This window comes from Thamnophis sirtalis, unplaced genomic scaffold (assembly GCF_051295495.1).
Source record: "Thamnophis sirtalis isolate CommonGarterSnake01/CBP01778 unplaced genomic scaffold, rThaSir2_p1.2 scaffold_14, whole genome shotgun sequence".
NCBI lineage: Eukaryota > Metazoa > Chordata > Lepidosauria > Squamata > Natricidae > Thamnophis > Thamnophis sirtalis.
The window spans coordinates 36,021,581-36,036,575 of record NW_028261394.1 but is presented as its reverse complement, the minus strand read 5'-3'; the positions used below and the strand labels follow the sequence as shown (position 1 = coordinate 36,036,575).

Below are 14,995 nucleotides of genomic sequence, written 5' to 3'. Positions count from 1 at the left end.
TTTGAACCCTTTTCTAGGGAGCTCCTCCTCTGTTTAGTTATCTCCCTCTTTGAACTTCTTTGGGGCCTGATCGCCTCAGATTTAAAACAAATGCACTTACATCGTTTCCAGGACCTTTATAAAGCTTGAAGATCTATTCTTGATGGTTGCCACACCAGATACTGATATAAAATATGGTAGTCTGGAATTCAACAGATTGACATGTGCAGACAATATGCGTTGCAATATTTATGCCCGTATAAAAACACTACAAAAATACTATTAATTGAGGAGATCGCATATGTTGGCTGGGCTTTATAAATTAATGTGTTTACCGCAACTTATTATATGAACTATAATTGCTTGCATTTGAATGCTGCGCTAAAACCAAGCAATGTTTTCAAGCCAACAGTCCTGGTTGAATAAACTACAGTGTGAATGGGTTGTCTTTTAGGTGCCTGAAGGAAAGGAATACAATTGCATGCCATTGAAACAAAGAATGCCAAAAATACATATAGAATTCATATAGAATTCATATAGAATACATATAGAATAGAATAGAATAGAATTCTTTATTGGCCAAGTGTGATTGGACACACAGGAATTTATCTTTGGTGCATATGCTCTCAATGTACATAAAAAGACAAGATACATTCGTCATGAATCATAAGGTACAATATTTAATGATAGTCATAGGGTACAAATTAGCAATCAAATCATACTAGGAAACAATATAAATCATAAGGATACAAGCAACAAAGTCACAGTCATAAGTGAGACGAGATGAGTGATAGGAACGATGAGAAGATAAATAGTAATGCAGACTTACTAAATAGTTTGACAGTGTTGAGGGAATTATTTGTTTAGCAATGATGGAAAAAAACCTGTTCTTATGCCAAACAAGCCAGGGTTTGTAAGCCAAGAACCAATCCCAAATGAGCTCAAGCTCATGAATGTTGGCTTCCTTAACATACAATCCCAATTCCAGACTTGGATACTATCTCATCTGTAGATTTTTCCCCCCCAGAGATGTGCATTTGATCATTTGAGTCTTTTTAAGGTGCTGCAGGCTGACGACGACCTGCAGGAAATGATGGAGAAATACGAAGAGAATCAGGACCAAATCTTAATGCTGGACAACACCCAACGCCGGCTGTAGAATTAGCTGTCTTACTATGGACAAGACTCTGTTGCCCAAAACAAGACTTACCCAGGTGGTGTAGCCTAAGCTAGAGAGAGAGAGAGAGAGCTGTAGGCTTGTTTTCCTGCAAGCAGCTTGAATTGGTGGGCTTGGAAACTTTGAAGGCATTCTGAGAAGCTTTGCAGAAAGATCCAAGGGCTTGGAATTAAGGAATTGCTGAGAAGGTCCACCATTTCCACGCAGGATGACCCACCAAGAGCCAGAATGCGCTCTTCTTGCCTCCTATCCACAGCTTCTTCTCTGGGGACTGTACCCTTGAAAAGTAAATACATACATATAAGGTGCAGCTAATTCTTCTCTTTCACAGCAACCAATCTACTGTTTTCAGCTTGCACTTAACGCTGCTAATGTGACCCAAGAGACTCACAGAAGATGGAGAAACATGAAGAGGATCAGAATGGAATGCATAGCTATGACATAGTTCCTCCTGCTGCCAACAAACACTGCTGTTTGGAGTTAGCAAACGTGCAGCTCAAATGCAAACGCATTTAAATCTCCCCCCCCCCAAAAAAAGAATTTTAATAGAAGGGGACAAAGAAAACAAGCAGCCAGGCTTATTACTAGTATGCACTAATTGCATTTGTGTTAATACTTTAAGTATACTAAAAAGTCTATACAATATGGCCCCCAACCTTTCTGGCTTCGCGGACTGGCAGTCTTGGTGTTTGGCTGGCGGCATCAGTGTTGGCGAGATGGTGGTGGGGAGGAATAGTTTTGCATCCTGCGCATGCGCAAAGGGAGCTGTGTGTGCACAGCCCTATTCCCATTGGGCTGCAGCACGATACCTGTCTGTGACACTGCCCCGATCCCTGGGGCTTGGGGATCATTGCAATATGGAATAGTTGAGTTATGTTCCATCCATGAATACATAAATTGTATGAATTATATGAGACGGGTAAAGCAGCAAACCGAGATGGACTGTATTGTGTTGACCACCCAAAGTTGGGTGGTTGTCAGAATTCATTCCAGGAGCCCACTTTGGATGGCCCCCGACCCACTCTTGAGCACCAAGGCAACCCAATCAAATCCAACCAAGATGCAGATCTTTTCATCCAACCCAACCCAACCAGGATGCAGATCCTTTCGGCTCCTTCTTCCCATCTTTCACGGGCAGATAAATCCTTGGCGTCTTCACATTGAATTTTTAGGCAGCTCAAGCCAAATGAGCATAAAAACTGTTAGATGATCCCCATCTAAATCATCCAGGGCCACATCTGAGCAGGATGAGAGTGAATATGGTCCAATGCAGAGATTTTTACTTTAACTATTTTACTATTCCCTACAAGTCAGTTCATTTGGAATTATTTCTTTTATAGAGTTTTGTATTTGATATGAAGAGTTGGATCCAAGGAAGAGTCATGTTGGATCAGTGACTTTATGTGGGGGTATATAGACAAATGATGGAGCAGAGTCATAACTTTTTTGATCTTTCTTTTACTGTTAACCTAGTTTGGATTAAAATGTCTTCAACTGAGATGGGAAGATGGGTGTACGTTTTGGGTCTGAAATAGAACATGGGTCGGAAAGTACTTGTTTGCACTGAAAAGAAGATAATTTTGCTCAACTTATTACAAAAAATATACAAACGGTTATATTAAATGAGTGTAGTTTTCTATTCGGCGTGTTTTAGAACCTCTTGGTTAGTTTGCCAGGGTAAGAACAGCAGGTGTGATTCCAAGATATTTATCATTCCTTTCCTTCATTAAAAAGTTGTTAAAAATGTGTTATTGTCTCATATTCTTAGTCCAAAAAGAGAACTGTCAACCTGTTAATTTAGTTTATTCTCCCCGAGACACGGAATTCTAGGATGGAAGAGTAGGTTATGTCTTTTATTTAAATTGTAATGTTATTACAATTCTGTAATTCAGTTATTCCCTAATTGAGCCGCATAGCGATGTAAAGAAAAATATAAGCATACATTAAAAATATGTAATATATTAAGTTATTGTCAGTGATTTGATCTATGTCCAGATACAATGGGAACACTGCAATTATATCTGTTTCCCCACCTAATATTAAATACGGCAATCTGGTTGCAAAAGCGAGAGCAATTTTGAATCAACTTTTAAGATTCACAAATGATTTTGTATAGTTCTCTTTCAGGCCTGGATAGGAAAAAAAATGCACTTGGCAATGGACTCTTCACACAAGCCTACAGAAAATTTTGATATTATATATTCAGTCTAAATAGTGAAACAGAAAACTTTTGCTACTCTTACTGGATGTTCTTCCAAGCTTCATGTAGAGGTGTATGTGTGTCTCTGTACACTTTTATACATGCCCTCAAGTCAATGTTGAGTTCTGGATTAGCGTCTGCAGTTTTCTTGGCAAAGTTTTTCAGCAATTGTTTGCCATTGATTCCTTCCCAGGGTGAAGATAGTGTGACTGGCCCAAGGCCACCAAGATGACTTCATGCCGAAGATTAGAACTCCCACTCTCCAGGTTTCTAGCCTGGTGCCTTAAACCAGTGGTCTCCAACCTTGGCAACTTTAAGACTTGTGGACTTCAACTCCCAGAGTTCCTCAGGTCTTAAAGTTGTCAAGGTTGGAGACCACTGATTAAGAAGATAAAAATCCTGCAAAACCAATGGAGTCAGAGAGATAATGATTAAGAACAGTGGTCTCCAACCTTGGCAAAGCTGGCTGCGGAACTCTGGGAGTTGAAGTCCACAGGTCTTAAAGTTGCCAAGGTTGGAAACCATTGCCATAAACCACTACACCAAACTGGCTCGTTTTATTTAAGCACCCCCAAGAAAAGATAGCGTGACAATTTGGAATGCGGCGGTAGGGTAATGTTGTAAAATGAAGACAAATCAAGAATTATATATATATATATATATTTAATTCCAAGAGGAGTAATTTTCAAGCAGAAATAAAAATATTCACCCTTGGCTTTTAAAGCATTACTTATAAGCATCCCATGTTCTGAGCCTTGAACTTCGGCCGCTTGTGGCAATGAGTGAATGGCTAACTGTTCAACTTCAGAATATATATATATTTTTTATAAAATTCCCTCTTGTAGAGATGAGAAACCATCATCCCTTCAATTGCAAGGCTCCAAGGTTCATGTTCCCTGAATATTGGTCGTATTAGCTGAAGCGGATGAAAAGTGAAGTCCATCGAGTCCCTGAGCTCAGCTGTACTGACAAAAGAAGCACAAAACAAACTGGAGCAACAGGATTAGAAATGATAACCAAAGCAGGGAATCAAAATACAGATATAATCCTCAACTTATAACAGTTTATTTAATGACCATTCAAAGGTACGGCAGTGAAAAAAGTGACACATGACCATTTTTCACACTTAATGACCATTACAGCCTCCCCATGATCATGTGATCGCAATTCAGGTGCTTGGCAACTGGTTCATATTTATGACAGTCGCAGTGTTGCAGGGTCCCGTGATCAACTTTTGCAACCTTAATGGCAGTGGCAAGGAAAGTCATAAATTGGGGCAAAACTCAACGGCATGTTTCACTTAGCAACATAAATGGTAGTTGTAAGTTGAGGACTCCCTGTATCCATGGTGAGAAATGATTGGATGTTTTCACATGCATTCCTTCACTAAATGTTGAAAGTATTTTCAATGAAGCTTGTTTGAAAGGCTATTGATTATATTGGTACTTTGGTATGCATATTATGTTGGCTGCTGGTTCATTATTACAAGACTACATTTTTGGACAGACTTGTTCTAGTTGTCTGATCGTGGATGGGACAAAATGTTTATCCACAAGCTCTGAAGAAGCCAAACCAATGAGAGAAGAAAACCAAAAGGTTTAGCATCGCCTAATTTTCGGGATCCAAATGGCTTTTCCATGGCAATTCAAAATAAATTATTTCCCCCTCATTTTTATTTTTTGCTAGACCATACTAGAATTTAAATGCTTCCCTCCTCAAATTTTCTGTGGAGTCCAATATGATTTTTCTTAAAAAAAAAAGTCATAACATTCTTGAATTGTTTTCTATCCAATTATTTTTGGTTATATTTCAGTATAGAAAGTTTACATTGTCTTTATTACAGATTCACAGAGTTGGAAAGGACCTTGTAGGTCATCTAGTCCACCCCACCCCCCCTAAGCAGACCCTTTTATCTTGTCTAATCAACCTGCTATATTGCATAGAATCTTAACAGAAAAATATAACAATTAAGCCAATCGAGCAAATATGGAGCTATGCAAACCATTTGACATTCTGTGTTTCTGGATATATTTCCTGCATTAACAGCAATAGTATTTAACATTTAATATGATTCATGTATTTATGAAACAGCCTATTATGAACTGACATCAGGATCCAGATGAATTCGATAACATTTTCTTAGAGGTAGTTCTTGTTTAGCGACTGCCCAAGGCAGCGATCGTTCACAGAGGTGAAAACGTAACCCATTTATGAACTTCACAGGCCTGTAAAGCAAAGGAAAGCTGAAGTAAAGATCATAAGGAATGGTGGTTTCTTTGGATGACTGCTTAACAGCCAAGTTGCTGGTTCCAATTCTCGTTGCTAAATGAGGACCATCTGTAATCTTGCGTTTCAAAGTTCACGATTAACATTTCTTTGATTAAATCTGAACTGGATAGGAAGAACAGAAAACGCTCAAGAGAAACTTCACCAAAGTATCCCTGATTTGTAATTTCTTAGTCCTAGTTCTTTATCCTGGACAACTTTCAGGCACTTAGGGACTGCATAAAAGAGGAAGAAAGGGGAAGCACCAGTGTTCTCCCCAAAGTGTGTACCCTTCTCTGGCATGCCTGCCAAACCATGAACAGAGAGAGGGAAATCCAGAGATGTTGGAGCTGCATAAGTGGATGAAAATTCCTTCCTTGGAAATTGAAGGAACGTTGATTCCCCCATGTCCACCACGCCCTTAAAAGTATAATGTTCTTTCAATGATCTCACAGTAAGATGATGCTAAACCTCTCATGAAGTCTTAGCTGAGCACATTTGAAGTCCTATGAAACATCCCATGATCCTCTCTTGCTTCAACTGCCAGAAAAGCCAACGCAGTCCTAGGCTACATTAGCAGAGGGATAGAATTAGGATCACATGAGGTGTTAATATCGCTTTATAATCTCTTGCTAAGACCACACTTGGAATATTGCATCCAGTTTTGGTCACCACGATATAAAAAAGATGTTGAGACTCTAGAAAGAGTGCAGAGAAGAGCAACAAAGACAATTAGGGGACTGGAGGCTAAAACATGAAGAACGGTTGCAGGAGCTGGGTATTTCTAGTCTAATGAAAAGAAGGACTAGGGCTGACACGATATTTCAGGAGCTGCCACAAAGAAGAGGGAGTCAACTTATTTTCCAAAGCACCTGAAGGCAGGACAAGAAGCAATGGGTGGAAACTAATCCAGATGAGAACCGATCTAGAAATAAGGAAAAAAAATTCTGACAATGAGAACAATTCATCAATGGAACAGTTTGTCTTCAGAAGCTGTGGGTGCTCCATCACTGGAGGTTTTAAAGAAGAGATTGGATGGCCATTTGAAATATACCGTTTCCTGATTAAGCAGGGTGTTGGACTAAAAGACCTCCAAGGTCTATTCAAACTCTGTTACTCTGATTTTACCACTTGATGAGACACATGTAAACACCCCAGTGCTCTTAGAGACCGCATGGCCAATCTCGCTGCAACTCAGTAAATCCTGACTTGCTGGTCCCAGAGCTCTTAGGGACCTACTTTTTAATTATCTTTGTTAATAACAGCATAACCGTCTAGGCTAGGCTCGTTCACATGCGCCCCACAAGTGTCGAAGTCCGCCAAAGAGGAATGGTGGGGACATCTTTCTCGCCTATGCCGAATACCTGCTGGAATGTCACCACTGTACTGATCCTCGGTCAGAACAGGACGGGTTAAAATGGGGACATCTAGATGCCCGCTATAACTCAGACCCGGCGTGGGATAGCTGCACCCGGCGATATGACTGAAGTGATCTGATGAATAGAGGTCCACATTGTCATGGTCTCCACAGGAGAGGTTTGCCGATTTCATCTCGTGATAATGTTCTTCAGGGACTTGGCAGCTCCTTGTAGATGCTGGCCGCGCCGTTTCTTCCACAGGGTACACCAACTTCTCTACGTGGTATTCCTTGTTCTTCGGCTTCTCTCCCATCGAGGCCGAGTCATTGGAGGAGTTAGGTGACTGCTGCGCCACGCTGCCTTTCAGTTCTTTGGGTCCGTCGATGGTACCTGACCCAGGAACGCTCAGATGCTTCATGGCATCGCAGATTTTAGACTCGTTCATCGTCTGCCGAGTCTGGTAGTCATAAGGAGTCTTGCTTACCCCAGTAGGATCGTTGTGGATGGCTAGGGCTCGAGGGCCACTTTCATCCGAAGGCAGATGAGGGAGGGTTTCTCCCCCACAGGATGGTAGGCCCAGCCTTGTTTCAGTAAGCCAGGCCTCCTCATTGGCTGCTCTCAAAGAAGAAGAAGTGGTAGAGAAGTGGAGAGGCTGTTGTCCAATGACAATGTCACTGTACGTAATCAGGAAGTCCTCACTGTCAGTGCTTCTGATGCAGGAGTGTGTCGAGGTTTCCTCTGGTTGGTTCTGGTTGCTGTCCTTCTCAGGAGTCTGTTCGGAGGCAACTGGTCGAATCTCTCTTGGAGCGCATCGGAGACCAAAACTTTCGCCATGCTCCATCTTCTCCTGCTCTTTGAAGGCATTCTGGCTGTGGTTCAAGTAGGCCACTGCAGGATTTGGTGTCTCGTTGCTTTCTCCGACGGTCACTTCCCCTTTTGTTTGTGAGTGTTCCTGCTTTTTAGCGAGGCCAACACAAGGGGGACCATGTTTCTGAGCCCTCTTCTGTAGGATGTCAGCCAGGTCTTTCATGTCCCTTGCAACTTCAAGAAGGTCTTCGCATTCGATTCTCGCCAGGAACATTTCAAAGGCAGCCTTCTCCGCTTCTTCCTCATTTAGTTTTCTGACCAGGGAATATTCAGTAGCAGAGGTGGCAACATAGCCGATTTCTGACAGCAGTTGTTGTGCTACACTTTCCGGAAGGATGGACTTTACATAGTAGACAAAGTTGCCTGTAAAAGTCTAAAGGGAATGAGAAGAATAGCATTAGGGAGACATCAGCATGGAGAAATTATTACTACTCTGTGTAATTATGGGTAGAAGATCTTCTGTTGCTTGAAGTCTGAATTCTTCTGTTGATTGTATCCACAAGGGAATTCGGACTTCAAGCAACAGGATAAGACTCACCTTGACTGGCCCCAAAGAGTCAGGCTGGTGTTAGAAATCTTGCTTCCTGCTGAAACTTCATTGTATGTTCCCCCGTTATCTCTTTACCTGGGATGTAGTTAGCTAAATCTGGCCATTGGGACGTCTATCATTGGACAAGGAAGGATCCCCCGCATGTTTCAAAAAGTTTCATTACATATAAAAAATTCCATTTCTAAATAGTGTTGTCTGCGTACACATAATTTTGAGAAATAATAATACTTACAATAGTATTCATCATTGAAAACACTGCCATTGATCCCATAATAATGTTTGCTTATCTATTTTCATAAACACCCTTTATAAAATTACTCCTTCCCTTATATTTCCATATTTCTAACTTCTGTTTTTATTGGCTAGCAATTGATAAAATTAGTCCCATGTTTAAAAAAAATCCAGTTTCTTCGTTTTCCTTGATTTTAAGGGTTAATCTGTCCATTTCTGCACATTCTAATATGTAATGATCTTTTCACTTTTCCATTGTTGTGCAAATACAATTCTGGCTGCAGTTAATACATGTAAAATCAAGTATTGTACTCCCTTTATTATATTTTTTCCGGTATGACACCCAAAAAGAATATTGCTTGATTTAAGTCTGTATGCTTCTTTATAATTTGTTCTAACCATGTATGTATTTTTGGCCAATATTTTTTTTTGCCTTTATTTTATTTATTTATTTAGTTTGCCAAACATGTACAAGATAACAGGTATAAGTATAAACATGAACACAGGAAATAGGTATGAATAAATGGGACTAGTAGGACAGGGACGGTAGGCACACTGGTGTGATTATGTATGCCCCTTTACAGACCTCTTAGAAATGGGGTGAGGTCTACGATAGACAGTTTAAGGTTAAAGTTATGGGGGTTTGAGGAAGTAACAATGAAGTCAGGTAGAACATTCCAGGCATCGACCACTCTGTTGCTAAAGTCATATTATCTGCAATTGAGTTTGGAGTGGTTTATTATAGTTTGCATCTATTGTTTGCCCATGTATTATTGAGGTTGAAGCTGAAGTATTCACTGACAGGTAGGAAATTGTAGCAGACAATTTTGTGTACTATGCTTAGGCGTAGTTGTAGGTTGGCCAAAATTTTGAGCCTGGTGGCATAAGGGATTCTATTGCAAGCAGAGGAGTGAAAGACTCTTCTCGTGAAATACCTCTTATCATTTATATATATGAAATACCTTTATCATTTGTTCCAATCATGAATGTATTTTTGTCCATTTGGTTTTTTTTTGCCTTTGGGCAAAAGGAGGAAGGATTTTTGTTTTTAACCTTCTGTGCCTTGGGTTCCTGGAGCAAAGCCCCCCCCTCTCCCCCCCAACCTAGCCTTACTCAGTGGCTCAGTGGCTAAGACACTGAGCTTGTTCATCAGAAAGGTCGGCAATTCAAATCCCTAGTACAGATCTCCGTGAGCAAGGGGGTTGGACTAGATGAACTCCAAGGTCCCTTCCAGCTCTCTTATTTTTTATGGGAAGTGGGCAACGCCCCGCTCTCCATCCACCCTCTCTATCAAGACGCCTGAGTAGGTGTCCATCACCTAGCCTTACTTGGTGGCTCAGTGGCTAATACACTGAGCTTGTCCATCAGAAAGGTCGGGTTGGACTAGATGACCTCCAAGGTCCCTTCCAACTCTGTTACTGTTTACGCGAAGTGGCCAAACCCGCTGGGGAGCTTCCTTCTCCCCCTCCCCTTCCTGCCCTGCCCTTCCCTCCTTCCTACCCAACTACCTTCAGCGACTTGATCTCCTTCTTCCAGGGCGAGAGGCAAAGGTTGACACACAGCAGCTCCAAGTAGCCGAAAGCCTGGCTCAGTTGGTGGAAGACGGCGGCACCGTCCTCCCGCCGCCTGCCGCGCATCCTCCAGCAGCTCTCGGCGATCGCGCCCACGTCCCACCTGCCCGCCTGGGCCGCCCGCAGCGACCCGGCGCGGCTCTTGAGCGGCGCTTCGTCGCAAAGGCGGAGTTTGCCCTCCGCCCAGCTAGCGCGGTAGAAAGCCAGGTAGTCTTGCAAAACTTCCCGCGGGACGGCCAGAGACGGGCAGCTCCTCATCCTGGATCCCCTCCAGGGATTTTTCCTTCCTTCCCTCGCGATGAGCCTGAAACGGGGAAGCCCGACGGCCAGCCGCTCTTGGCTCCGACTCACGGGACGCGGAAACGGAGGCTCCCACGCTTGGCTTCCTCAGGCCCCGCTGGGGAAATGGGGCGGAGAGAGAGAGAGAGAGAAGCAGAGAGGCTTGCTCTGGAGGCTGCCATTGGCTTGTCCGTGGCTTTGCCCGCCGTGCCAGTTGCTGCCCCTGCTGTCACTCAAGGGGAAGGCTCGTCCTTTTCCCATTTCGGGCTCGCCAGGAGGCGGGAAGTGGGCGGGGGCTGCAAAGCGAAAGTGAAACCGAAGCGGGGGAGGGAGGGGGAAGAAGAGTTCTGCTTTGGGTATCCGTATTCAAAGGCAAGTCTGGAAGTTATCGGCTGGCCCTCTCTCTGAGGGCTTGAGTTGTTCTAGAAGTGCCACCATGGGGGATGGTTGTTATTACAGGTAGTCCTCGACTTACAACAGTTCACTTAGAGAAGTTAAAACAGATGGTTTGAAATTAACACTGAGAATTGACTTAGGACCATTTTTCACACTTAACCATTGCAGCATCCTCATGGTCATATGATTTACATTTATGATGGGTTATGCAGCCGTCCCGCAGTCATGCAATCCCCTTGGGCAACCTTTGGATAGTCAAAGTCAATGGGGGAAACCAGATTCACTTAATAACCGTCTTACCAGTTTGACAACTGCAGTGATTCACTTAACAAATGTGGCAAGGAAAGTTGTGAGATGGGGCAAAACTACCTTCCTTCCTTCCTTCCTTCCTTCCTTCCTTCCTTCCTTCCTTCCTTCCTTCCTTCCTTCCTTCGCCATGTAAATTTTGGACTTGGTTGTAAGTTGTATTTTATAGACTCTGAGTTCAAGTCCTGTCTTAGCCACGGAAGCCAGCTGGGTGATTCTGGGCCGATCCCTCACTCTCTCAGCCCACATAGGGGGTGTTTGTTGTGCGGAAAATAGGAGGAAGGTGTGTTGAACATGTGGCCACCTTGAGTTATTTGTAAACGTAAGCCTGAGATATCAACGAATGAATGTTTTGTTTTATATCAGGTGCAGCAGACTAAAACCTGGGACTGCTTGCCCCAGAGCCCACATCTGGCAAGGGGGCATTGGAAGGGTGATCAGGTAAAGCAAGCATTTTCTTTCAATCTTTATAATCATCATAGCGTCATTGTGGTGAAGTAAGCCAGTTTAAATGCAACCCCGGGTTCAATATCTGGGGAGGTCATGACTATAGGCCATTCTGGAAGTGTTGTGGTCCTCTAATGGCCAGCAGAGCTGGCAGCAAAGTGAAGAGGTTTGGGAGGAGCATGGGCCAGTCCTGGAGGCTGGGGAAGGCTGGGATGAGGGCTCTGCATCGGAGGCAGAGAGGGGGCCAAGGCCATCTGCCAATTCTCAGCTGCCTTCGGAGCTAGACAGCAGTGAGGCAGAGGAACAGCTGGAGCCTGTTCCCAGTGTATGCATGCACAGAGCTGCCAGAAGAACAACTCAGAAACCAGGGTAGACTTGGGAGTAAAGTCCCAGGTGGAGGGTGAATGGCTCCTCCCATAGGAAATAAAAGAAGAGCGAAAGGGGAGTGGGCTTTTGCAGGGAACAATTTGTTCGTTCTGTCGTTAGATTTGTTTCAGGAGTGTAGAGATCTGTCCGTGAATTTCAGAGACTCTGTGCTCAGTCTTTCCTGGCACAGCACCTCATTTGGAAAATATTTACATGGCAGCTTTCCAAGATAGATAAGGTCTGTGTTCATAAATATTCCTTTGAAAGACTGTTTGCCAGGCCTTTGCTGAATGTGAATGAGAGGAATCCACATTCATTTAATAAAAGGGGTTTTGTCGGGACCAGGACTCTGCCTTGGGCTTTTGGGGGAAGCCTACGTCAGAACAGGAACATAGAATGCCGAGAGCCCTTGGCGGATCTGGCATACTCTTCCTAAACTCATAGCTGTTGTGAACATTTAATTATAAGTAAAAACACTTAATCTCACGACACTTTTGAAGATACCACTTTCCATAACTTGGTTGTTACCCACAACATCAAAAAGTGCTGCTAAACTTTTCCTGGAACTGTTGGATCCTTCATAAGGTCTGGAAACTTTTTTCAAAAAATCAAAACATTACAGATAAATGATTACTTTAAATGAATGAGATAGAAACGTCCTGCAGATTATGTTTCCCCTAAGTCTGTCTTTGGGTCAGGTGGCTGTTTATAATCTTAGATTATGTAATGGGATACAAACCAAGGATTGAGTTTTGGAATAATGTTGGAATATTGTGGAACACCCCTTCATATACTTATAATAAATATAGAGCAAGCTTTTGAATCATGCAGTATTTAAGATTTGGCGAAAGAATGATCCCATGTAAATTTAAATTGTTAGAATATTTCTAACTCCAAAAAGGCTGTCTTAATGCATGTTGTAAAAGCTTTCCATGTATTTTTTTTATTGCTCTTCGCTTTGGAATCATTATACAAATATCCATCGTTTAATTAGCGGCAGGAAAAATACAATTCTCTTTCTATTATGGCTGCGTAAAGTAATCATCACAGATGGGTGTTTTTTGTTTTTGCATTTAATTGTTAATGGAATCCCACGCTTTACAATATTTAGCCTTCTATATCCAGAGGCAAATGCCACTTTTTTTTTTGCTGCTACATTTCTAAAGATTGCTAAAAGACAAACAAATAGAGCAAAACTAGCCATATTCTATTCTTGCTACAATGTACAGAGATCCCTCAACTTATAACCATTCATTTACCGCTTGTTCAAAGTAACAAGGGAACTTATGACCGGTCCTCACACTTACAAATGTTGCAGCATTCTCTACGATCACAAGATCAAAATTCAGGTGCTTGGCAACTGGCATGTATTTATGATGGCTGTCATGTTCCAGCGTCATTTGATTACCATGTGTGCTCCCCCCCAGCCAGCTTCTGACAGTCGACGGGGAAAACCAGGTTTGCTTAATGGCCATGTGATTTGCTTAATAACTGCTGTGATTTGCTTAACTGCCCTGGGAAATAAAGACATAAAATTAGGCGTGACTCATTTACCAACCATCTTGCTTAGCAACAGAAATTCTGCTCTTGATTAGGGTCGTAAGTCGAGGTTTACCTACAGAGGAAGAATGGGACACCCATGGGAAATGAAGCACCATGGTGTTTCTCAGCTTGGCAACATTAATAGCAATAGCAGTTAGACTTATATACCGCTTCATAGGGCTTTCAGCCCTCTCTAAGCCGAGGTGGCGCAGTGGTTAAATTCAGCACTGCAGTTCAGCAGTTTGGCTGTTCAAATCCCACCAGGCTCAAGGTTGACTCAGCCTTCCATCCTTCCGAGGTGGGTAAAATGAGGACCCAGATTGTTGTTGGGGGCAATATGCTGACTCTGTAAACCGCTTAGAGAGGGCTGAAAGCCCTATGAAGCGGTATATAAGCCTAACTAACTATTGCTAAGCGGTTTACAGAGTCAGCATATCGCCCCCACAATCTGGGTCCTCATTTCACCCACCTCGGAAGGATGGAAGGCTGAGTCAACCTTGAGCCGGTGAGATTAGAACCGCTGAACTGCAGATAACAGTCAGCGGTAGTGGCCTTCAGTACTGCACCCTAACCACTGCACCACCTCGGCTCAATTAAAATGGGTGGACCTCTGGTATGGCTCTGGGGAATAGATGCAATTGTTGGGACAGGTCCAAATCCAAATCTTAAGGAAAACATTAATTATATGGAGCCAAACAAGGATTTTTGATCCTAGAGGGTGGTAATTATTGCTAGACTTTCTACAAGTTCAATGCAATACAGGTAGTCCTTGATTTACCAAAGTTTTTTTTTTAGTGACTGCTCAAAGTTACAACAGGACTGAAAAAAAGTGGTTTATGACCATTGTTCACACTTACAACCATTTCAGCATCCCCATGCTCATCAAAATTCAACTGGTCACAAGAGGGAAATCATAAGAGATTTTGCACATGGGTGTTCTAGCTAGAAATGAATGTCCTTTGGTGGGAGGCCTGCTTCCTTTTGAGATGACACTTCCAAAAATAAATGGGGAAGGACCAAAATGAAAGACGACTTGATTGGAAGGGTTAATGAGATACAAGGACCTCACATTCCTGCTCATTTTCCTCCATCGGCCACATTTCTCCCTTATATCAAATTAAAATGTACCCATGGAAATAAAATTTTGGACAGAAAGTTTGGAGATTTCTGGGGCAATGGCCAGCATTTTCCAAGGCAAGTGGATTTAGGTTTGACAGCTCTGCCTTCAGGAATTGAATTTAGTCTATATGCGGGAGAGATCAAAGGAACAGCTGGATGAGAAGGAGAACCTCTACTTTCCCCAAAGAGCAAGAATATGATTTTGTAAAAGGCGATAAAATACTCAGGTTAAAATTCTCCAGTGATGTTAGATGTCTTGTAGGACAGAAACAACAGCTGCAGTAAAACAATAGCAATAGCAGTTAGACTTATATACCGCTTCATAGGACTTTCAGCCCTCTC

General features: G+C 42.6%; 2 protein-coding genes across 8 annotated transcripts in view; one reads left to right on the top strand and one right to left on the bottom strand.

Moving 5' to 3' along the window:
* The window catches only part of TK2 (thymidine kinase 2), a 116,216-nt gene that overhangs the window by 13,479 nt on the left and 87,742 nt on the right, over positions 1–14,995 (top strand). For 6 of the 7 annotated variants that reach the window (XM_087729509.1, XM_087729511.1, XM_087729508.1 and 3 more), the window contains exon 10: positions 11,546–11,620. In XM_087729509.1, the coding sequence (XP_087585635.1) occupies positions 11,546–11,620 (75 nt within the window). Of the gene's footprint in view, positions 1–1,039; positions 3,122–11,545; positions 11,621–14,995 lie in introns of those variants that run through there. The other variant, XM_087729513.1, reaches the window with a different exon arrangement.
* LOC106548569 (uncharacterized) lies at positions 6,038–10,595 on the bottom strand. Its single transcript, XM_087729506.1, has 2 exons — positions 10,136–10,595; positions 6,038–8,219 (listed from the first exon to the last, which is right to left on the bottom strand). The coding sequence occupies exons 1-2, from the start codon at positions 10,454–10,456 to the stop codon at positions 6,864–6,866; spliced, it is 1,677 nt and encodes a 558-aa protein (XP_087585632.1). The 5' UTR covers positions 10,457–10,595; the 3' UTR covers positions 6,038–6,863.